Genomic DNA, 22,453 nt, shown 5'->3' with positions numbered 1-22,453 from the left:
AAAGAGACGAAAAAGGTTCAAAGATGTTAAACGAGAAGAGAAGAAGAAGAAGAAGAAAAGGGATATCACAATAAACGCTGGTTGAGATTAAAAGAATAATATTTGAATAGAGAAAAACCCCTGGAGAAGTAAACAAGTCGACTGCTTCCACGAGGGGCGCTGCCTGGGGGGCCGAATCGGAAAAAAGGTCAGAAGAGAAGCAGTCGGAGGGAGAAATAAAGGATGAAGATGATGGGAATACTAGGATAGGAGAAGCAGAGGAAAAAGGATGGATAGAAGGAAGAGACGGAGGAGAGGATGAGATGAAAAGAGAGAGAAACGAAAAAGAGGAAAATGAGAGCCGGAGGGGCCTCAGATTCTCAAACCCGGGCCAGTTGGCAGATCCCCCGGTCTAGACTGCCGCGCGGAATACAGTCAGACACCAACATGGTCTTCCTAGGTGCAGAGTATGTATACAAAGTATATGCATTACTAGTGCTAGTGTTTGTTCAGTATATCTGTTAAGTTGTTAACATCGCGTTTATTGCCATTAACAGCACTGCAAGGCATGCCGAGTGACCCCCGATTCTAGACCAATCGGCCGCACAGGGCAGTCGGTGATCTGTTTCACCGCAGAAGACACCTGACTGTGAATACACTCCATTAAACATCCTCATTCCAAACTAAAGTATTCACTTCAGTCAGCATTAAGTCTAGGGGAATATCGAACAGCAGCTGGGGACTGGCAACAATCAACTCTCGAACCGCCCGATACATGGATGACTACCAACGCTCACCGTTAAGACTTCCAGGCCCAGTATCTGGACCCAAAGAAGTACGGAGTAGCTTTGAAATGGTCTTTGAGAATTGCAGGTCTGGCCATCCAGAGCAATTCTCAGGCTTGCGCACGGCTTTGCGCTCTGTTGCTCTTCCTCGCGAACACAGACACACCACCCGAGCCTAGCAAGCCTGACTTCGCTTATTTAGTCTTGGTCACCATCCAGCCATTGTCATGCAACACAGAGCAAACCTTATGCTCCCACATGTTTTGATGTGGTGGGAACTCGGATTGCGACGGCCAATGCCCTGCCAGCGAGCTGATCGTGTCTCAGCACCTGCAGTGGAGGTTGTCTGAAAGGGCACGGCGCTGTCGCTGATCCACAATACTGTACGTAGGGCCACGGCACCGTGGTCACTGGTCTGAAAACTGGGCTTATCGACGAGCCTTCAAAAATTGATAGCTGCCACTGGGTAGCGAGGGGGATTGCGTCCAAAACACATGTGGCAGTAAAGACATACAGCGAAGTGCAAAATCCCTGCCACCGTAGGTCTCGATATACTGTTAAGCTTCGTTTCTATTGATCTCTATGACCTTGGCAGAATCTGACAATCATACTTCGTTCCAGGGGGGTACCAAAAAGGCCCTATGCTGTGATGGGCCCGCTTTCCTCCCAGAGTTGGGGAACAACGAGCAGGAACTGGATTTTCAGTGTAACAGAAGCATCTGCAAAACATTCGACGAAGTCTGTTCGCCTCCAGCCGGGGGGGCCTGACATCCACTGCAGAGTGGAAAAGCGCGGAGCCTACCGCAAGTTTAGGGTCGACATGACGGATGAAATTGTCCTCCGTTTTCGGTCACAGGCAAATCCCTCAATTGGGAAGCTGGTCCAGCCACCAAATGGGCAGCAGGCCCTCCCCGTGGCTTTCGACTTTGTCTCGAACGACTGCGGGGAGCGAGGTAATTGACCGCCTCCTGGGCGGTGTCGACCTGGGAGACTTCGTGACCAAGCACATATTTTGTGGCAGAGGAAGATTTCAGTGTTATCGCAGCTAGAACTCCGAATGGCTGATGGCCGAGTGTCACGCTCACATCCGTCAAGCATCATTACAGTTCGAAGGTTCTATAATTCTTTGTCAACATACATATTGATCTGTATTCTGCAAACAACATTGGATACAGCTGCAAACTGTTTCTAGATGGGTCAAAGTGTCTAATCAAGATACCACGCTCCGAAGGGCCATTCAGACCAGGCGCCATTCCCACCTGGTGGTGATGTAACTGGAACCAACAAGTCCTATCCTCTGGGCTTCAGGCCGGCAGCCACGATAGCCACAGGAGCCAAGTAATCGAATTTTTGAAGCCTTAGGCTCGAAGCGCAATCTGTGAGGCCTCGTAGCCTGCCATAACCAACCCGGTTCCATTTGTGCTTTGGTCGGACTCTTTGGTACAGCGTGTTGTGTTACGGTGAGCATATTTTTGTACTATCGTGTAGGGCTCTCGATTTCTCTACAACAACTGCCTCAAGATTTCCGCACGACACAACTTTTGAACGGTAGGCTGTGGGGGGTTTCTTTCTTTCTCATTCGGGCCCTCATGTACTTCTCTATTTTCCCAAGTTTCTATTTGTTTTGGAGTTTTGGAGCGCTTGTGGAATTGGTTTTTCCACGCGCATTGCCGCACTTCATTCAGCTGTACTATCTCTTTTCATCACCAATAGCCATGAGATACTTATTTGACGAATGTGAGTACTGTACTATGCTTCAAGTTAAAGTTTGGGAGATATTTGGGTCGCTAAGCGTAGAGATAGTCGAGCGTATGATTTAACAATATGGTAGTTCTTCGCATGTACGACCGCACCGATGCAACCCGCGTCCGCGAGCGTCCTCAAGACATCAATCAGCAAAAATGGGGCTTCTTCATCTACCACACCTGCTACTATCATAACCCTGCAAGATGTATCCAGTCCATGGGCAGGCTAAAGGAATTTGCCCGCCGCAAGCTCCTCAATTCAGATCTTGACCTAGAAGGGGATGGCGCTGCGATCATCGATGACCTAGAATGGAATATCCAAGAAGATCCAGCTATGGATAGATGTTCTATAGATGAGGCTAGACGGTTAATTATATAGTGATCCCATCAATTTGAAAGGAGCAGATATATATTGACGTTGTTAGACGACACCGAGACCTAATGCAGTCCATCTATGGCGCCTGCCCCCCTAGCCTTGTCCTCCCAGGGCATTCTATCTTCATCAACAAGACTGTGCTGGCTCTGTCCTTGTAGGACAAGCTCTGAGTACATGAAGAACTGATGATTCCTGCAATCAGACAGTGTCTTATTGTCATGAATATGCGGTGGTGGGACCAGCGGTTGAGGAAATTAGTTGTGATCAGCAGGCCAAGAAGAAGAAGAAGAAGAAGAAGAAGAAGAAGAAGAAGAAGAGCATTATCCTCCAATTAATGACTGTCAGATGTACGACGTGGGCTGGACAAAGATCTCTGTCAATCAGCTGTACCCAAGGTTATGTTGTCTCCTTCCAGGCAATGATCTTTGGCGTATTGTTTATAAAAGACCGCTGAAATCCCGGTTACTATATAGGAAGATGCTGCATATGACTGGAAATGACTGACTGGCTTGGGGTACAGAAGTATACAGCTTATTAGATTTGGAAAATGCATGAATGCCGAGGACGATCATCTCGAGCCATTTGTAGAATAAAGTGGATTGAGAAGGTATCAATGTTCAGGGAATATTTGGGTTGCTAAGCGTAGTTGGCGGCGGAGAATTCAAATCTCTGCCCATCCAGTATATCGATGACTGGACGGCTAGCAGAGACACTTGCTTGTTCAATTCAATGCCATGGTAGTCATTCATATGCATAACCGTGCCGACGCGTCCAACATCCGTGGATATATTCAAGAATATGCAGAGGAGAAATGGAGTTTTATAATCTACCGCGCCTACTTCTACGATGACTAGGAATGCTAGAATCAGCTCATGGAGCGGTCCAAAAACTGCGCTCGTACCAATATCCTCAGTCCAACTAAGCGGGATGGCCGGGATGAGGATAAATGTCCGTGGTCCGCTGCCTGAGGGCGTAGAGGATATGGAATTTGAACCTGATGATCAGGGCCATCCCCCGATTAATGGCTGTCGGATGTACGATGTTGGTTGGACAAAGGTCTTTGTCCGTAAACTCTACCCAAGATTTTACTGTCTTCTCACAAGCGGTGATTTTTGGGATGCTATGTATCAACGGCTGCCGAGGATCGCTAAAATCCCATAAGACAAATTATATAGACTGGAGAATGCCTGATAGACAACATCGTATCAAAGAAAAGTTGATGGACAATGGAACATCCAAACCATACGCCATTAGCTGCGTGAATTGTGTAATATGAGATTAAATGAACACAGAACGTCGTTAAAGGAAATGAAACCCCGAACACAATATGCATCTAGTCCTGTCGTCCCTTAAGGAGACGCTTGGTCACCTTGTCCTTCTCTATGATGTACACCTGAGCACCCCAGCCCGAAAGGGCGTCTCTGTCAACAGCACTGAGGAGGGCTTGGGAAATCGTTTCGAATAGGTCATCGGGGCTCTATTTCGCGGATACGTTAGATAATCGACAAACACGGATTTAAGGCCGAAGAGCAACTCACCAATCCTGGTTCCCATAGACCTTCACAGGTACCAAACAATTGATCACTGGCTGTTCCACTGACAATAAAGTCCTTGGCGAAATCAATACAGCCGATACTGTCGAACCCGCAAATAAATGGCTGATTTGTTGTCTCATTGATTCCGGCCACCACAGGACTGACAAAGAAAGGACCGAACCGTCTCTCATACAACGACGAACTGACTAGGTTGGCAAACGTCTGTGGTGCAATGTTGCGTTCCTCCCGAAGTCGGTACATGTTAACCTTGTAGCGAAACAGATCTGAGACAGTGTTGACATCGGTGGCCAGGCCGGTCAATCCGAGGAAGGTCGAGGGGGCGTAGTTGAAGATCTTGGGGAAGTTGTTCGACACAGTCAACGACTGCATACCGAGACGAAGATCGCAGGCAATGGCGACGCAGTCCTTGCCCACCATGGCCACGCAGGCACCGCCATCTGTCAACAAGTAATCGTATCAGTTATCTGACGGGCGACAGGGAAAGGAGGGGGAGTAAAATCGAGCGGGCAGCATACTGATACTGAAAGGATTGCTCTGTAATGATGAAAATGAAATTCGTCAGCTTGGATTGGTGTGGTTGCTTTGAGCAGCCATAGGTAGCTGGATACGACATACCATGGTGAATTTGAGTCAAAATCAATGGACGAGTAGCTTGGAAGAAGTATCACAGAGCAGAATAGCAGCTCCGGACCGCAAAAACGTGGTGGATGGCGTGACAACAGGAGAGGTGATGGAGGTTGGAGGAGGAGGAGGTTGTGGTGGTGGTGATGCTTCCGCTCCAGCAATCGAAGCTCTCTACGCGCGGGCAGAGCCGCAGCCAGCGATGACGCTACTGTCAGTCACTTCTCGTTGCTCTTCTTCTCCCTTCCCCAGCTTCAATATTTTCTATATCTTTTTCTTTCTTAAAGCTTCTGTATTATTCCTTGTTAAGCTTATCCTCGCATATATAATTTGAATAGAAGCAGACAGACAAACACTCATCCCTTCCTGCCTTCCAATCTGCCCCGCAAATCGCCATGAGCTCTCACGTCGTAGTCATAGACTCGACTGCTCGAAGAGCTACTATCAAAACCTCCCCTGGCAAATATCTAACTGATGTTTTACAAGAAGCCTGTACTAAGCTGGGTGCGGAACCTAGCCAATGTGGCCTGAAGTAAGTGCTCCACGAGCACGGAGAAAAAGTATACTAACTGACAATAAAAAGACACAACAGTAAACAGTTGGACCTCTCACTTGCCTTCCGTCTCACGGGACTCACCTCCGGCGCTAAACTCGAGCTCGTACAGCTTTCTCGATCGCCCTCCGTCGTCACGGTCGCTATACAACTACCCGAATCAGAAGCACGCGGACTTCCCAGCGGTCGTCTTTTGGATAGATTTCCCAGCTCTACAACGTTATGGCATATCTTACGGAAGTTCGAGGCAGGTGTTGCAGGAGGAGGGTCGACACGGAATCTTACAGCACGTGGTGTCCCCTCAACAGATAATGGCGGTACGGGCGCAGGAAGGTTGTTCTACGAGATTCCCGTGTTGCAGACCATGGGACGAGAAATGTCGACATTTGCAGATCTTCAGAAGTCACTGGCACAGCTTGGTTTCAATAGTGGGAATGTTTTGTTGAGACTGAGTTTCCGGCGCACAGAGGAGCCTCTGGAGGTAGCTATGGTCAAGATCCAAGATTACTTCAAAGTGGTTGAAGACGACATGGCAGCGACGACAACGGCAGCGACGACAACGGCAGCGACACAAGAGCAACCCGTGCCGGATCGGGCAACACGCGATGAGCAGCCAACAGACATCGAACCGAGTGGTGAACCTCCTCAACCTTCTCCCGCCGTCCCCGAACAGCCCTCTCACGTCGCTCCACCACCCGCCGCTACTTCTACCCAGCCAACCCCAAATCCAACGGCGGCCTCTCGTCCCATAACAGTTTTCTCTCCTCCCACCAGCAGCACACCCCAGTCTGCTCAATTAGCCTACAATGACAATGACTATGTTCCATCAGTTGAGCACGCACAAGCTCACCAGCGCCGTCTAAACGAGACCTCTCGACCACAGCGTTTGCCAACAGATGCAGAAATCGCCGCAAAGGAATCAGCAGAGGCAGAAAGGTTGGCATCTGTGAAGGAAGTCGACGTTAAAGTCCGGCTTCCCGACCAGAGCCAGGTAATGTCCAAGTTTGGTCAATCGGATACGGGCAAGTCTCTTTACGATTTTGTGAGAAGCTGTTTGGCAGAGCCATTTGTGCGGGAGAAATTCCTTCTCGCAGTCTTTCCCGCTGCTGGAGGTCTAGGTCCCGGTGCAGGAAAGAAGCTTCAGAATGTGGTCCCTGACTCGGAGCGTTCTTTGTTAATCAAAAACCTGAACATGGTCGGACGGGTGCTTGTTAGCTTCTCTTGGGACCCGACTGTCTCTTCGGCTGTGCGGGGGAGTAGAACCAGTCTCTTGAAGTCGGAGCTCCAATCTCAGGCACAGCAACTCAGAGTCGAACAACCAGCCGCTGTGCCAGATGAGCCCGCTGGTAGTTCGAGAGTGGGAGCCACAGAGCAGCGTCAAGGTGAGAAACCTGCGCGGAAACCAGGAACTCTGCCCAAGTGGCTCAAGTTACCTGGGAAGAAATGATAGCGTTGATGCATAGACACATTTAATGATTATTGATGCACGTGGCGGCTTCGTAAATGCTTTTGTTCTTCATTACATACAAAACCAAGGCGAAATAGTTGCCAGGAGTTGCATTCTAATAAACATCATGAGCGTTCTTAACCTACTTCATTCTAGCAACCAAATGGCTCGAGATGGTTTCCCATTCTAGAGGCAAATTCTGAACCTAATACCTGATGTATTGTATTCCAACCAGCCATTCTTTGACCATAACGCTATAACCCAGCTTCTGCCCTATCCTAATAGATTACGACGCCCAAGCATTCGACCGAGTCTCTGGCGGTCGTTTATAAACAAAACGTCAGAGGTCATTGGCCAAGAGCAGACTATACACAATCGTGAATGAAGATTAGCACGCAGACCTTTGTCCAGCCCACTTCATACATCCGGCAGCCATTAATCAGAGGATAGGATTCATCCTCCTCTCCGCCACGGCTATGAATTGGGTCCATCGCGAGGGGTCGTCACAGTAGTAGCAGATGTGGCAGATGAAAAGCCTCATTTTTATTAATCCAGCTTTGAAATATTGCAAGGTCTTCGAACGTTCTCGGATGCAGGTGGCATCGATACGGTTATGCATGCGGACTACTATTATGCTGAAGTATAAGATCGAGTATATCTGCTAGCTGGATGCGCAGACTTGAACGACTTTCCTTCGTCGTTGACCGCCCACAAAGTGAGCCATACATGACTACGAAGATGAACCAAGAATAGAGGCATAGGAGCAATGGAGCCGTAATGCAAATGACACCGAGGGAGAGATAACGCGAAGACCAAAGTAAAACAAATAGAGAAAAGGTATCAATTCGATTCCGAAGTCACGACTTCAGAAAACAACTGAATGGGAAAACTCGTTCATTAAAACTTTTTTTTAATTTCATAATCGAACTCCCATTCTCAACCACGCCATGCCATTTGCCATTGCCATTACAGCAAGCAACCCAATTCCTCACTTAAAAATTTTCGTTATCTCGTTCCGTTCCCGGGAAGAAATTCCATTTCTATTTGTCGGGGAAATAAAACAACACGGATGGGAAATAAAAAAAGGACATCGAGTAAAGGGATCAAGATAGCGGAAATTTTTAGTGTCCACCAACACGACGGGACTCGGCGATGACGGTCTGCATGTCCTCAACCTTTCTCTTGCCACGGGTGAAGGTACCGAGCTGTAGAAAAAGAATGTTAGCGATGTTCATCGTGCTTGACAATGGGGTTCGAGCTGGTTTGGTTTGGTTGCTGTCCTGCTGCTTGCTCGTTGTCGGTTTTCGGTGTCGTACCGCGTTGTCGGTGGTCGTAGATATCGTTGTCGAGTGGATGTCGTATCCGTCACGTACATGTCGAAATGTCGGATTTTACGGTCATCGGAGTGGTAGAATCGCATCCATCATCGGTAAGACCGGAAACACAGTCGAATATTTTCCTCCAAAAAAAACCAAACCGACCGAACGAGCAACAAGACACAAACCACCAAACCATTCAAACCATCGGATCCGAAAACGTACCCTCTTCTTAGCGAGCTTACGAGCGCGCTTGTCCTGAGTGTTTCTCAGGAGTTCAATGATACGACGCTCATAGGGGGCAAGACCGACAACCTCGCGGGTGATCTCGCGGACGAAGGCAGTGCGGCGGGAAGACTGGCCCTTGGTGCGGCTGATCTTGGTCTTGGGAGTGTTGAGAGGGGTGGTTTTCTATAGACGAGATCTAGGTCAGTCAAACGTTTCGGGGGGGATTTGTTGATTTCGAATTGATAAGATTTCATGCTTTATCCTGCCAATTTGAGCCGGAAAATTTTGGTCGTTCGCGATGATCCTTTCAAACACCAACATCCTCCTCTTCCTCTCCATTTATTTGTCTCCAGGCATATCCCTCCATCGCAAACAGAACCAAATCCCTCCGAGCTCGACTTGGCCGGATACCGCAAGAAAAATTCCAATCCAACACAGAAAAAACGAGTGACACGGGGAGAATTAACGTACGTGGCCCTTGTTGAGACCAACCACGATTCCGGAACGTTCCTGCGCCATCACGACGGTTGATGACTTGGGATTGGCGACGACGGTGGTTGCTGAAGGGAGTTGTCGAAGTCGAAGGCTCGTCGGTGCGGTTGGATTCGCGATACACTTTGCGGATTTTTGGTTGGCCGCCCGCCGTGGTGCGTAGCGAGGAATAGGGCTTAGGGCATGCTCTTTGATTGGTTGACTTTGTTTCCTGATGGGGTTAACGTGGATTACCGGATTTGGACTACTACGGAGTAGACGACCTACAACTTCGAGGTACATTAACATCATGTATGCGTTGCTATGGCATTTACAGCATTTAGACAAACTGGAATCCCGCATATATAAGCGTAGCCTGTTATTACGAGTTGCCAGCGACAAGAGAGCTGCGTAGAATCTCGGGGTCGTACTCCGTACCAAAAAAGCATCATGAATATTATTTTGTCTTTCACTCGACCAAATAGTAGAATACTTCACTAAGGCTCGGGTCCTGTAATCAGTTTATTGCTTCAATGTAGTCTTTCAATGCGATTCATCGATATACTGTAATTATCCTTCGCACGCACCGGCGCAACCTGCATTCAAGAGCATTTTTTGAACATCAATGAAACGAAATGGGGCTTCTTCATGTACCGCACCTGCTACTATGATGACCCTGAATGATGGAACCAACTCATGGACAGGCTCAAGGGACTCGCTTGCATCGGCCTCCTCAATACAACCCAGAAGGCGACGGCGCGGCATCCGTGGATGATCTAGGAGGATCCCGCTATGGAAGGGTGTTCGGTAGATGGTGTTAGACATTTAGAAAACTTCCATTCTCCATTCCCTGTTTCACTCTGCCACTTTTCTGTGCAATATAAACCAGCCTCGCTAAGGAAATAGACGACATCGAGATCTGATGCGCTCTCTCCACGGCGCATTTGAACCTGCGTTTATCAGTCGTAAACTCCCCATATTCATCGACATTGAGTCCGTCGATTCTGTTCTAGTAGGGCTAGTACTGAGTGCTTGGAGGGCCTCAGACAGCTGCAGTCCATCCGCATATATTATTAGCATGAATTTGCGGTGGGACCGCCAGGAAGAAGAAGCCAGACGTGGCCCCTGGCCTAATGATGACGGTGAGAAAGAGTGTTATTCTTTGATTAACGGATGCCAGATATACGATGTGGACTGGACGAAGATCTCTGTCCGTAAGCTTTATCCAAGATCTTATAGTCCTCTCTCAGACAGCGACCTTTGGCGTACTGTTTGTAGACGACCGCCGAAGGTTTCTCCAGCCTCATAAAGGCCAATTATGTACAGATATTGGATCGATAATTGGCATAAGAATGATCGAACTTGATACAGTTGTAGCTAGTTTTTAGCAGTCGTTCGAACGCAGATAATCACCGGGCTCAATTAGGGTGGGCAATGTCACAGATCACTATCGATCTCTTAAGCGACTAGCTCTCGAAACAGCCTTTGATAAATACACTATACCGGCTACTTTCACTCTCCCATCAACTTAAACGAAACCTCAACCGGATCACCCCCAATCCCCCTCCTCCTCGCCTCCTCCAAAATAGCCACAGCCGCCGACGCGCCAACCCGATTAACCCCCAAGCTCCTAGCATGCAACAAATCATCCAACGTCCGAACACCCCCAGCCGCCTTAATCTGCACCTCCTCCCCAACATTCTCCTTCATCAGCTTCAAATGCTCAACGGTAGCGCCCTTGTAGTTATATGATCCATCCGCCTGCTTCACGAAGCCATAGCCTGTGGATGTCTTGACAAAGGCGGCGCCTACTTCCGTGCAGATCTTGCATAGTTGGATGATGTGCTCTGGTTTTAGGTAGTCGTTTTCGAAAATAACCTTGAGTGTTGCCCCGTTGTCCATGACAGCCTTGTTGATCTTCTCGATCTCATTCCGCACATACCCCCAATCACCACTAAGCACCTTGCCCACATTCACAACCATATCGATCTCAGCACCGCCAGCTCTTGCTGCAGCGGTAGCCTCAGCAACTTTAATTTCAGTTGTGCTGTTGCCATGCGGGAAGCCGATTACTGGACAGATGAGGACGTCAGTTCCGTCGAGTTCTTGTCGCGCGAGCGGGATGTGGTAGGGTTTTATGCAGGCTGTTGCGACGTGGGTGTCGCGGGCATTTTGGAGGCCCGAAAGGACGTCGGCGTCGGTTAGGGTGGGGTGGAGGAGGGAGTAGTCGATCATTTTAGCGATTTGGGGGACGGATACGGTTATGGTATTGGGCATTTTGGTGGTTTTGATGGTGTTATCCTTGATTGGGATTCCAGTGACCGTTTTGTTGCTAGGTTTTGTACAAACAAGAGGGGATTGTATTTTTGATTTTATGGGGTAGATGGGGATCGCCTTGGTTTAAGTATCTGGGGTTGTACAACGCAACATTGCATGCAGTTCCGGTGGATGCCCAAACAGGAAATTTGAATCACTGGTTAATCACTCAGGCAGATAGTTGCCTCAGGAGGAGGAAAGTGCCTAGGATAATTTGATCAATATCATGCCACCAGGTTGTTAATTAAACACTATATAGCGTGCCAATCTACTCTGGAAGCGTAAAACTATCCAATCCTCATATCCACGCTTGCTCCAACGACGGAAACACATCATCATCCAACGGCCAGGCGAGATTATCGGAACCCTGCTCTGCTTGAGAAGTGCAAAATGGAGATGGTGGGAGCATCACTATACTTAGGTTTAGCTCTGATTGAGATAATGAAAGGGGTAGATGGCATACCTTTTTCAAATTCAGCTACGGTGTGATAGGGCTGTATCGGGAATGTACTGGAATGCCGTGTCATTTGTTACGGATCGAGAAGTCTCCTCAGGCCTCGTAATCACTGGTAAATAGGTTTTAGTACTGATCAATGAGTCTGGCTGTTGTGGACGAGGATCTTCCTCCGCCATAGCACGACAATGCTCATAACGACCTGCCTGCCCACCTGAAGCACCCACAGACTCAACACCAGGAACAGCAAGCATAGCGCCTAACTCCTCCAAAACATGCCTCGCCAAGCGCTGAAAAATCTCCAACCCCTGCGCAGACAACGGCGAGCGCTTCTTCAACTTCGCCTGAATAACCATCAATCTCTGCAACCCTACTTTAGCCTCGTGCGATTGCGAACTCAACGGGTCGATGCTGTTTAGTAAACCCAACGTGAGACCGGCAGTGAAAGTGTGGATGCTGATGAATGCAGCTGCGTAGGTATCTGCGACAAGGTCCATGATGGGTATTGAGGAGGCTTTGGAGATGTTGATGGCGGCGTCGCGGCATGCTTGCATTGATTGTGTGAATAGGTCGTTGGGATCTGGATGTGGCTGATCTTTTGCCGTATTCGAGCGAATTACTAATCGGAAAGAGAGTAGGGGTCTGTTAACGATGATCCGCGCGTTTTCTAGGCTAATTGGAGGGTCAACGCTTGGAGTTGGAAGATGTGGCTCTCGAACACCGGGTCGGATGCGCCTATGTGCAAGTCAACTTCTTCGCAGGAGGCATAGCCAAATACCTGCGATGATAAATTCCGGTGAGCCTGTAACAAAGGCGGAATGTCTGCTCTCCATGCTTCTAAGTTTTGGTTGATAGAAGCAACCTTCCGCACCAGATGTTGAGAAGACAATCTTGGTTTCACAGCAAGATTATTCGCCGACGCCGATCCAACACAGTACAACTGACTCTATATCTCATTGGTGATGACTAACAACTTGGACATGAGATACTCATAAGTCAGTAGAGTAGTCTCACATTGAAGCAGTTCATTAGAAGACGCCGGCGGCTGCGCAGCTGGCAATTTAGCAGACGGATCCAGCGGCTCTACGTCGCAATCGGCATCGTTGATAGAATGCAGATATCAACAGGACATGGAGCAAAAGGTCTCAATCTCGTAAATAGCCCACCGGCATTGCTTGCGGGTCTCGTTTTCGTTCCGCCATGCCATTGATGGTCGTTCATTATCCGTGCTTAGAAGCCGCAGCTTTCGATGGAGATGCAGTGCCTGCGCGATGCGAAGAGCGCAGCCGCAGACGGGCCATGCGAGTCCCGGATCGCCATGGAATAGATAGTATGTCCCCAATAAAACACAGGTCTGTGCTGCTTCCAACGTTCCGAGGGCCATGATATCCAGCAATCTCTCGCGGATAGCGGCGACTATGCGAGTCTGCAGTACATCGCATCAACCTGATAAGTAGCAATAAGGTACTTACGATGCGCACCAGCATATTGAAGTCCAATCGCAATGACGATGGGGAAAGTGCTGATGAACCCTAGATTTTCCGCAGTAGAATGGTGATGGCTCCGCTGTTGTCTGTACAATAACTGCCATCTCTGCCGAAACTCATCTTGATGGAAGAGAAGCATGAACCAGTGTACGCGGTCAAAGTATGTATCCATCAGTAGAGCAGCTGCCTTGTAATTCGGGAACAGCAAGGTTAGTTCTGCCACGCTGGAAGTTGGTGCTAATGGTCGTCTCATCCGGGGTAGTGCCCTGGCTATGCTGTCATTCGAAGCATCGTGATTACGCCGGCCGCCTGGTATTGCATCTCTTGCGAGTATCTCAGGGGTATCTTTTTTTATAGAGGCGGAATACCTAGATAGGTTGATCCTTAGTAGATGGACTATACCGGACTACTTACTCCGTCTACAGGGGATATAGTAGAACTTGAACGACCCAGCCGCTGGGCACCGCTGCCGGCTGTTTGAGGAACGTCCTTTATTCCATCATCATCCTCATCGTTATCCTTCTCATCCACAGCATCAAGTGAGGCATTCCTTTCTCCAGATTCACCCAAATTAGATCGATCTTTAGCCATCGATTCCAAATCCACAAAACTCCCAGTCTGACTCTCCAGCGACACTGCCGAAACCCCAGCAACAGAACCATCAGCACCCTCCAACCGAGCCCGTTTCACTGGCCGCTCGTATTCGGGAAGTACATAAGTCCTCCAATTTCCCTCCCCGGGAGCAATGCAGTCGGCACCAGCTCTAACACATAGCGTACATGGACGTTGGATGTCACGCTGTCATACACCTTAGTTCGACAAGGATATAAAACCAGAAAATAAAAATGGTGCACGAGAATTGATTTCAGGTAGTGAAGTATTGGGGGTTCATTTTGCTATGCTATAGAGTATTTGGAAAGAGTATTGTTCGACATAAACAAGATACACGCAACCTAGATCGGTAATTCGTTCCGGTGGAAGGAATGCCGAATCAGGCAATGGATCCGGAGAAACGGAGCCCTCGAGTATATCAAGAGCACCAGTAAATAAATTAATCTGGCATACAGATAACCCCAATACGCCAGGATTATATATTAGATTACCGTCTCATCATAATCATCAAACAGCCATCAGCCGTAGTGTCATACACAGTACATGTCAACATACAGCCATCACTTCATCTGTCCCCCGGCGCAGACTCAACATCCACTTCAATAGTCCTCAGAATCCCCTGCGACGGATATGCCTTCTCAATATCCACGCATGACGCATCAGGCGATGCTCCAGTTGACGCCAACGGCGTTGCATCTGCTTTCGCTTCTGCTGTTGAGTAGGAAGCGCCCTGGAAGATCTGGCTTTGGCTTTCTGCGGGGCTTCGGAGTTCGGTGGTGTTATTGCTGCTGGTATTTATATTTGTGTTATTAGAGCTAGTTTTGTCACTTATATTTGCATTGCTCTTGGTGGTGGTGTTACTGCCGTTATTCGAGTTGTCGTTGCTATCGTTGTGGGTTGAGTAATCACCCTCTAACTCCCAGGCACTGTATTTAAGAACCTCGTTGTCCTCTATCTCCATCCACCTACGCGGTGACTTTTTGTTCTGCTGTTGTAACTGGCTGGGGCTGTTGTTGTGGTGGTGTCTCCTTGAACTGCTGGTGCTTGCTTCGCTGAAGCAGGAGAGTTGGGTTGCGGCTCTTCGGAAGAGGTAGCGGACTTGTAGGGCGGGGAGGCAGCTGGCGATGATACCACAGGTGACTTCTGCTGTTCTGTAGCTGGTCAGCGTGATGTGAATGAATTTTCTTTTTAAGGGAGGGGGACTTACGTCCAGAGAAATTCGGGAAACCAGTCATGGGTCTTGTCGGCGGTGTTACTGTTCTTGACGCTGAAGACTAGTCTGACGACGCTGGCGCAACAGCCGCTGTTTTCTTTTTAGCAACGATAATGGCATACCAGACACGGGGAACAGGGGATGGGGGATGGGGATGAGCACATACAATGAACCTGCCGCAAAAATCGCCAACACCCCCAGCTTCTTCGTCCTAGTCATCAGCTTCAGTTTCAACACGCAAGCAATTGGAAGCAACAGGATCATGAAGTCCGACGCCACATTGATAGCCGAGGTCACCAGAATCGGAATGTTGATGTTGATACATGACCCCTCCGCATTTTTCTCCCAGATCTTATGCCGCGGCGTGCACTCGAAAATCTTGACAATGGTGTCGGCTAGGTAGAAGAAGAAGTTGAACCAGATGAGGAGCTGGATAATCATGTATCTTGTTGTTTTCTTGACGGCGGTTGTGAAGATGCGGATGTAGAGGAGGAGGAGGGAGAGTTTGGTGATGAAGATTAGGGGGCCGTAGGCGATTTGCGCGATGTTTGCGATCTTTGCGGTGTTAGTTTTTCTTCCTTTGGTACTTGTTGGGGTTGACCTACCTTGGAGAAATCTCTGGCGTCAGACTCGGCTACCAGCCATTGATGGATACCACTACCATGCTTGTCGGCCTCGAAGCATATGACTCCATAGCCAATGAGGCCGAGCTAGTCTCCGTAAGTTTCTGAAGATCTTGAACGACATGATGAAAACATACCCAGGCCAACAAGCAAGTCCAATCTTCCGCTATCGTCTCCCGTACAATGAACACCTTTGAAAACATTCGCAGTGCCACGCAAATCGTGCTAATTACCAGACATACCACTTGGGTGACAATATCCCATCCTCGCATTGAATTCCGATAGTCATAGGTGAGGGTTTCTGTTGACGGCGCAGGGCCGTTATTCGTAATGGGAGCCATGGATCATAGACGTTCAAGTTCAGACAAATTTTTGATGGTATAAAAATGAAGAAGCTCAGCTCCTACCCTTCAAAGTATCAAGATAGAAAAGCATCCAGCATCCTATTCATGAAAAAAACATATGACAATGACGACAAGTCAAGTCAACTGACCAGCAAGCAGTAATAGTCACCGAGGTTGAACCAGGTTCACAGGGCCAGGACCCGTTTATCAAGGGCTCAAGCAATGACCACACCGCAGCCGGCTTTCTTGCCATTGTCAAAGTTCCCGGCTTCTCCTCTCTGGGGGATGGAATGGCAGCTTGCAGTCGTACAACGTCCAAGGTGAGTGAGGAAAATAAACGGGCCGATTGGGAGCGGACATGGTTGACTGGCTGGAGAGGATTATGGAGAGCAGAAGGAAAGTTGGATTTTGCGCTTTGCTGCATGTCGGTGTAACGGTTGAATGTTAATGAGTGGGTTTGTGGTCTGTGAGGATGGGGTTTGCCCGTGGATCAGATGCATGATATTGCTTTTTATTGGAGTCGGTGGCATGGTTTGCCTGTCGAAAATGAGGATCAGGCCTTCGAGGTATCCGATGCATGTACCCATGACAAAGGATATTATTTGGAATATTCAGGCGAAGAAGAAATGCTGCATAGATCGCCCCCAAAAGTACCGCACAGCAGCTACCAGCCATCCAATTCACAAGACCTAAGCCGCAAGGCCGGAGAAGCGCCTGTATAACCTCAAATCCGGAAACGCAGCACCATCTGTACGACTTGCAGAAGATTAGCAGGTTACATACTTCTCTCGTCGTAAACCGGCCTGCTCTCTTCTGGTTAGTCAACTCGGGTACTGTGGTATCTCCCCGATGTGATGCACCAGTAACCCTCGCCTAGGTTACTTGCACCAAATAGTGCTGGCGTTTGTTGACTTGGTTTTACGAACTATCATATGACTTCATTAATCGTAGCAATGTGATAGTCTATAACTGAGGAACGCTGGGACAGGTTTGTTCATGCCATTATTCATACCGGTACAGGTAGGCTGCTACCTGTCCGGAGTTCAGCATTATATTCATTCATCTATGCGCATACGTTTTCTTTTTGCAGCTCCCGCTCACAAACTCACTCCGACTAACCCCTCCAATCCTTCTTCCCAGCTTTCCATCAGCTCTCCAGCAAAAACTTCCAATGCCGAGGTATCGAAGGTCTTCTCCAGAGCATCGCGAAGCTCACCGGTCGTGCCACTGAGAACTAGATTGATCAAAGCACTCAGCACGCCGGGTTCAGAGATACGGGACTTGAGGTTCCGAATGTTCGTCCTTACGCTCTCGTGAGCTTGACGGACAGACGTTGTCAGTTGCTCTATACGGTCCTTGGGCAGCATGGCGGATTTAGTGCCCTTCTTCGATGCGATGACTGTTAATTGCGAGACAGCTTTGAGGGTTTCGAGGATGAGGGATGTTTCATGGAGGAATCTCCAAGATGGTGCGGAGGGATACTCTGAGTGGAAAGTGATAGCTGTGTTGGAAATGATCGGGGATGTCTTGTTGTCGTTTGGTGCGAGGTACTGAGTCTTCGAGCTTAGCCATTCCTCCACTTGCGATAGCGATCCTTCGACTTCTTCAGGAGTAATCGATTTCGATCCACCCAGGTGAGAAACCACCTTCAACAGGTTCAGATGGTTCTTCGTGGTCTCGACCTCTGCAGGGGTCCTATCGAATTCTGGATCCGATCCAAGAATCTCGTCGAGGCTGGACAATGCAGCCTCCACAGACACGGGTCTTTGAGCAGCCAGTTCCTTGATGAGCCCGAACAGCCGATCTGTTACCCGGCTCGACTTAACCCATGGTTCCTATATCCTATTAGCCGCCAGTCAAGCATCATATCGAACGTGACCTACCTGAGGCAATGGACCCAAGCGCATCCGCTCTTCGAACGTTGGCTTCCCGGGAGCCTCGCAATTCATGAACGCGTCAAATTTCCGCTGGTCATACATAGGAGACTCGTCGTTTGCTGCAGCGTTATCTGGTAAGCATGGTTCAACTCACTAGTATAAATAGTAAACTTACCAATCTCATCGTAGCGCCCCACAGGTTTCCCTCCGACCAACCTCTGCGTACGCTTCACTTCCAACGCATATATCCTCCGGCAAATACTGTTCTTCAGGCGTCTTTGAAGATCTATGGTGCCCTCCACGTTCACGTAACTGCCTAAATCCAACCCATTCGATCTGTTCCGGATGGTCGTGATATCTGCATTGCGGTAGAAGTTTAAGCCCTGCATGAGGGCGATTTGCGGGTCAAAGTCCTTGTATTCTGCACCTTCGATCGGTGGTGCCGAGTGTGGGTGAACGGTTGCAATGCGGGTGAAAAGGTTGTGGGCGACAGTTTCGAACTGGAACTGCTTGACGGAGAGCTTGCTGAAGGTCTTCAGAGCGAGAGAACCGGCACCGAGGCGGAGGTAGATCCGTACCAGCAACAGCAATGCCTGGTAATTGTGAGGCGAGTCGACAAGCAGGCGATCCAGAATTCCGGCTGCGCGAATAAGAGCGGTGTCTGTGATTTGTTCGCCTTCGTGTCCGAAACGCATCAAGCTCATCGCGGCGAGCAAGCAAAGGTCGTCGCTCGGTTGGCTCTCGATCACGGATTCGTCTGATTTCTGGTTCGGGCTACGAAGTTCATTGTAGGTCTTCAGGCAGCGGGCAATGTAGTCTTCGGACATTTGCGTTGTAACGCTGGCCTCGTCAGACGACAGTTGGAAGCAATACTCCAACTTAAGGGCGTTGATAACCGCAACGCCTTTGAATGGAGAGACCTATTCAATGTCAGCTGGCTACAAAAATAAATCGAGAAAAGATTCGTCTGAACGTACGTTACTTTCGCTCTCTTGCGTCTTGAGCGTGTACTCGACAAACTTGGACAATCCATCCTTTTCCAGTTCAGGGAGATACTTTTGAAGGTCACCGAAGCAGTAAAGCTTGCTCTTATTCCAGTCAAAGTACTCTTGGCTGGCAGAATAAAGGTCATCCTTCGTCAAATTGCTCGACTGAACACCCCAATGAATCAGGTCCAATTGAGCCAGCTGCGCGTTGCGAGATTTGGGCACTGCGTTGAGGAAGACTTTGATGAAGTTTTGCGCCTCAGTAGTCGTCCTTGTGTCTGTCAGTCGATTAACCTATGACTTAGGAAGGAATGTACTTACTCTGTGTTGTTGATGTTCCGAACAGACGCAACAAGCAAATTCCAGACAGCCCAGTCATCACGCTCCTGCAGAGCCTTCCGCTCATTCTCATCGGTGGGGATTGCGAGCAAGCTCTTCGTGTAGGCAAGACCCTCGGTCCACATTCCAGCCTTCTCCAGACTCTCCACCTTGGTTCCGACAAAAGTCCAATCATTCTGGACGATCTGCGAATTGAGTCCGAGGTTTTCGCTGTCAAGAAGTTTCACGACCTCGGGGTGACGGTCTTGGGTCTCAAGGATCTTGACAAGCAGCAGTAGTTCTTCGGTTGTTTGGATGGCTTTCGGTGGGCTGGGCGATTCTTTCTGTTGCAATTGTTATTATCATGCTGTAGCACGGTAGACAATGGAGAGCATACGGGATCGGAAGGAACGCTTTCGGCAGCTTTAGAAGCCATGCGGTATGCCAGAGTACCAAAGAGCTTCTTCTCAGCTTCCGAGCTCTTCGAATCGGTAGCGGTAAGATGGCAGAGGAAGACGGCCCAGAAGTAGTACTTTCGCGTCTTTGAGAAGTTACTCTGGAGACTCATGGCAGCCTGCAAATCCAAATATATCAGCCCCATACCAAAACAATATAATCTTCTCAACCCAGACAAACCTTCTGCGCAGACTTCCAATCATCATTCTCAAACGCATATGTAAACCACCGCATCTGAATCTCCAGATCCTGCGGCTTAGCCTTCGCGGCCTTTTCCCAGAGTACCTGCTTGGTATCTTCCTGGTCGCTCATCTTTTCCAAGGTCTGCTGGAGGATATCGAGGGTCTCGAGGTCCGTCGCGGGGGGTTCGGCTTTGCATAGTTCGAGAGTCTCGGTCACTCCACGCTTGTGGTGGGCTTCGTCGGCATGGCGGAAGAGAATATGGGCTTTCCATGCCTATTCAGCAATACTATTAGCGATACGAACAGAAAAGCAAAGCTGATTTCTATTGTGATTGTATGTACAGCAAACAACCCGAAAACACAGCCACAAGTTATAAACACACCTTCAAAAACCTCGTATCCTCCCCCTTCTTCATGCGCTTCTCGATAAGCTGCAGCGCCTGCTTGAGATTCTGCGCATCAATGGCATCCTGAATTTGGTTATTGCGCCGCTGGAAGACAGCGTCGTTGGTGGTCGACACCATGGCGAGGTCGGGCTCGGGCTGGGTGCTCTATCTGTGCGATTTATACCCCGTTTGATTCGGAAGCAGTGCGGAGGTAATAAAAAAAAGGGTATTCGTATGCTGCGACGGGGCACAGCACACGCGTGCGAATGGAGAATTAAAAGCGATATGGAGGGGAAGTTGATATTCCGATTTACGGGTGCTTTTTTTGTCGGCGGGGAGTGAAGGCGGTGGTGGGTTGACTACATACTACAACTATGGACGTCAAGTAAAAGAATGTGAGTGTCTGTACTTGGTGATAAAATATGTTTTAGTTTCTGAAAATTCAATTGTTAGGGATACTTTATTGCAAGTTAGTTCCAGACATGCTCATCATGTACATCATCCACTGTGGGCATTACAGATATATATATATATCTTGCCAAGAAGGTTAAGATGTTGATTCGTACAAAGGACTGCACATACCAAATTTCATGCGGAAAACACGATAGGAAATGGGTATATTGAAGCACAACTAGTAGTATACACATAGTTCAAGAATACAGTATCATCTTGTCTAGCCCTTCGAGCAATCGGGATATCAAGAAAGAACCCAGTTTCATGGCAAACAGGCAGAGTTCCCAGACAGCACCCGGTACCTGGAAGGGTATCCATTTGAGCAGAAAACTCATAGCCCTGGTTCGTTGTCGTCGCCGGACGAACAAATCCCATGCCCTGGAACCCGAACTCAGCATCATCGGAAGACAGGACTATGGAGAACGCAGCTTTCGGAACACTGATAGAAGAGTATCCGCCTGATATCACGGCGCTTGCAACCAACGGAGCGATTGAGGCTGACAATCATCGATAAGAGAGTAATGGTTCTTGTTACTTCTGGCTAGAGCCAAACCTTTTCTGCGTCATCTGCAATATGTTAGCAGATATACTCTTCCATGAACATCGGCTAGACTTGATCCCTTGGCATCGAAATTCTATACAGGTGACTCACCCAGGTCTTCTTACAGTCCCGATAAGCTCTGCAGACATCGTTAGCACATACACAATATCGAACAACATACAGTGCCAAGGGCAATCAACCATAGCCCCGACGCAACACACAGAACGCTTAATCCAGCTGCCCTAATATAGAAACCAAAATACCAACGCAGATAGCAAAGATATACTCACTGAAAATAATCCCCACACATTTCCTTATCAAAGCCATTCCGTCTCATACACTTGAGACTCCGGTCCGCAAAGTCCTGACACGGATCATAGTACTCGCTGGCGCTCTTGCTGTTCGCAAACGGTAATTAGCATCTGTCAGTCAGAATCACGTTAGATGAGCACATTGTGTTGGTACAACAGTGGATCAGCCGCTAATGGTGGTAGTCGGACGGACGGATGTATCAATGCGCTCTGTATCAATGCATGCTTGGAGTACGACGATAGCCGTCGTCTTGAAATTGGCTTGACTCCGGTACGATAACCAACATCCGACTCTGATCACCACGCCTCGACAATGTACTCAAGCAAAAGCGATACAAAAAAGGCACATACTGAGAAAACTTCCTCTCCGTCTTATTCACATTCTCCACCGGCAAAGTCTGCCTCTGCTCATTCTCATTCGAAGCCATAATGGATCCTCAGTATCAATCCTTAACCAACTACGCCGTAGTACATACTCTACAAGTAACATGAGGCATGAAGTCCCCCACGACCTCGGAACAACCCGGCGCCCGCCGATCGGATACCGCGGCACGCCGGCATTTCACCGAGGAAATGCCGCGCTTGGCGCGGAGAGACAGACGGTTTTTGAATGGCTTCATTTTTTGGCCCAACGAGGTAAGTGAGGAGGCTCTGCAGTGATAAGGATTTGTAGATTGGATTTAAGAATGCTTGGCTATATAGTACAGACTAGGATACTGCTATGTACAGTATATAGGTACCTGTAGGTACTCCGTAATGCGCTTTGATTAGTCGTGCAGATACTTCTCCATAGTGAAAATTTTTCTAGTCCGTCATC

At 48.6% G+C, this 22,453-nt stretch overlaps 10 protein-coding genes across 10 annotated transcripts; 2 read left to right on the top strand and 8 right to left on the bottom strand.

The window, feature by feature from the left end:
* Positions 1-3,731: 3,731 nt before the first annotated feature.
* EURHEDRAFT_402919 (uncharacterized protein) lies at positions 3,732-4,046 on the top strand (the record flags this gene model as incomplete). Its single annotated transcript, XM_040780176.1, has 1 exon — positions 3,732-4,046. One exon carries the CDS (start codon positions 3,732-3,734, stop codon positions 4,044-4,046), a length of 315 nt encoding a protein of 104 aa, XP_040638493.1.
* pup3 (proteasome core particle subunit beta 3) lies at positions 3,988-5,198 on the bottom strand. Its single transcript, XM_040781950.1, has 4 exons — positions 5,057-5,198; positions 4,957-4,975; positions 4,424-4,878; positions 3,988-4,362 (listed from the first exon to the last, which is right to left on the bottom strand). Exons 1-4 carry the CDS (start codon positions 5,057-5,059, stop codon positions 4,219-4,221), a joined length of 621 nt encoding a protein of 206 aa, XP_040638492.1. The 5' UTR covers positions 5,060-5,198; the 3' UTR covers positions 3,988-4,218.
* A 259-nt stretch (positions 5,199-5,457) lies between these two features.
* EURHEDRAFT_377815 (putative UBX domain protein) lies at positions 5,458-7,062 on the top strand (the record flags this gene model as incomplete). Its single annotated transcript, XM_040779005.1, has 2 exons — positions 5,458-5,594; positions 5,646-7,062. 2 exons carry the CDS (start codon positions 5,458-5,460, stop codon positions 7,060-7,062), a joined length of 1,554 nt encoding a protein of 517 aa, XP_040638491.1.
* A 1,121-nt stretch (positions 7,063-8,183) lies between these two features.
* Positions 8,184-9,902, bottom strand: EURHEDRAFT_377814 (60S ribosomal eL36 domain-containing protein; the record flags this gene model as incomplete). Its single annotated transcript, XM_040779004.1, has 4 exons — positions 8,184-8,267; positions 8,604-8,789; positions 9,078-9,309; positions 9,772-9,902. 4 exons carry the CDS (start codon positions 9,900-9,902, stop codon positions 8,184-8,186), a joined length of 633 nt encoding a protein of 210 aa, XP_040638490.1.
* A 574-nt stretch (positions 9,903-10,476) lies between these two features.
* Positions 10,477-11,429, bottom strand: EURHEDRAFT_412617 (2-deoxyribose-5-phosphate aldolase). The gene has a single exon (XM_040781949.1). It carries the CDS (start codon positions 11,352-11,354, stop codon positions 10,590-10,592), a length of 765 nt encoding a protein of 254 aa, XP_040638489.1. The 5' UTR covers positions 11,355-11,429; the 3' UTR covers positions 10,477-10,589.
* A 227-nt stretch (positions 11,430-11,656) lies between these two features.
* Positions 11,657-12,537, bottom strand: EURHEDRAFT_523435 (uncharacterized protein). Its single transcript, XM_040786896.1, has 2 exons — positions 11,857-12,537; positions 11,657-11,804 (listed from the first exon to the last, which is right to left on the bottom strand). The coding sequence occupies exon 1, from the start codon at positions 12,399-12,401 to the stop codon at positions 11,868-11,870; it is 534 nt and encodes a 177-aa protein (XP_040638488.1). The 5' UTR covers positions 12,402-12,537; the 3' UTR covers positions 11,657-11,804; positions 11,857-11,867.
* A 430-nt stretch (positions 12,538-12,967) lies between these two features.
* On the bottom strand, positions 12,968-14,203 carry EURHEDRAFT_523434 (transcription factor domain-containing protein; the record flags this gene model as incomplete). The annotated part of the gene is made up of 3 exons (XM_040786895.1): positions 13,749-14,203; positions 13,320-13,413; positions 12,968-13,263 (listed from the first exon to the last, which is right to left on the bottom strand). Exons 1-3 carry the CDS (start codon positions 13,923-13,925, stop codon positions 12,968-12,970), a joined length of 567 nt encoding a protein of 188 aa, XP_040638487.1. The 5' UTR covers positions 13,926-14,203.
* A 133-nt stretch (positions 14,204-14,336) lies between these two features.
* Positions 14,337-16,229, bottom strand: EURHEDRAFT_479256 (uncharacterized protein). Its single transcript, XM_040785466.1, has 5 exons — positions 15,920-16,229; positions 15,765-15,869; positions 15,326-15,714; positions 15,154-15,249; positions 14,337-15,097 (listed from the first exon to the last, which is right to left on the bottom strand). The coding sequence occupies exons 1-5, from the start codon at positions 16,121-16,123 to the stop codon at positions 14,512-14,514; spliced, it is 1,380 nt and encodes a 459-aa protein (XP_040638486.1). The 5' UTR covers positions 16,124-16,229; the 3' UTR covers positions 14,337-14,511.
* Positions 16,230-17,223: 994 nt separating this feature from the next.
* Positions 17,224-20,469, bottom strand: EURHEDRAFT_377811 (MDM20/NAA25 family protein; the record flags this gene model as incomplete). The annotated part of the gene is made up of 8 exons (XM_040779003.1): positions 17,224-17,961; positions 18,010-18,122; positions 18,179-18,923; positions 18,981-19,260; positions 19,311-19,651; positions 19,705-19,881; positions 19,944-20,219; positions 20,329-20,469. 8 exons carry the CDS (start codon positions 20,467-20,469, stop codon positions 17,224-17,226), a joined length of 2,811 nt encoding a protein of 936 aa, XP_040638485.1.
* An 846-nt stretch (positions 20,470-21,315) lies between these two features.
* On the bottom strand, positions 21,316-22,064 carry EURHEDRAFT_377810 (uncharacterized protein; the record flags this gene model as incomplete). Its single annotated transcript, XM_040779002.1, has 4 exons — positions 21,316-21,351; positions 21,437-21,464; positions 21,616-21,723; positions 21,988-22,064. The coding sequence occupies 4 exons, from the start codon at positions 22,062-22,064 to the stop codon at positions 21,316-21,318; spliced, it is 249 nt and encodes an 82-aa protein (XP_040638484.1).
* Positions 22,065-22,453: the final 389 nt, after the last annotated feature.

The sequence above is a fragment of the Aspergillus ruber genome (assembly GCF_000600275.1).
Source record: "Aspergillus ruber CBS 135680 unplaced genomic scaffold scaffold00014, whole genome shotgun sequence".
Lineage (NCBI taxonomy): Eukaryota > Fungi > Ascomycota > Eurotiomycetes > Eurotiales > Aspergillaceae > Aspergillus > Aspergillus ruber.
The sequence above is the reverse complement of the archived record's forward strand: the minus strand, read 5'-3'. Positions and strand labels throughout refer to the sequence as shown.

Coding starts and splice junctions, on each gene's coding strand:
- pup3 (XM_040781950.1), bottom strand. Junction 4,363..4,423: donor GTCTATGGGAACCAGGATTG/GTGAGTTGCTCT, acceptor TCCGCGAAATAG/AGCCCCGATGACCTATTCGA.
- EURHEDRAFT_523435 (XM_040786896.1), bottom strand. CDS start 12,401: ATGCAAGCATGCCGCGACGCCGCCATCAACATCTCCAAAGCCTCCTCA.
- EURHEDRAFT_479256 (XM_040785466.1), bottom strand. CDS start 16,123: ATGGCTCCCATTACGAATAACGGCCCTGCGCCGTCAACAGAAACCCTC. Junction 15,715..15,764: donor ACGCCAGAGATTTCTCCAAG/GTAGGTCAACCC, acceptor AACACCGCAAAG/ATCGCAAACATCGCGCAAAT. Junction 15,250..15,325: donor ATTTTTGCGGCAGGTTCATT/GTATGTGCTCAT, acceptor AAAAGAAAACAG/CGGCTGTTGCGCCAGCGTCG.
- EURHEDRAFT_412617 (XM_040781949.1), bottom strand. CDS start 11,354: ATGCCCAATACCATAACCGTATCCGTCCCCCAAATCGCTAAAATGATC.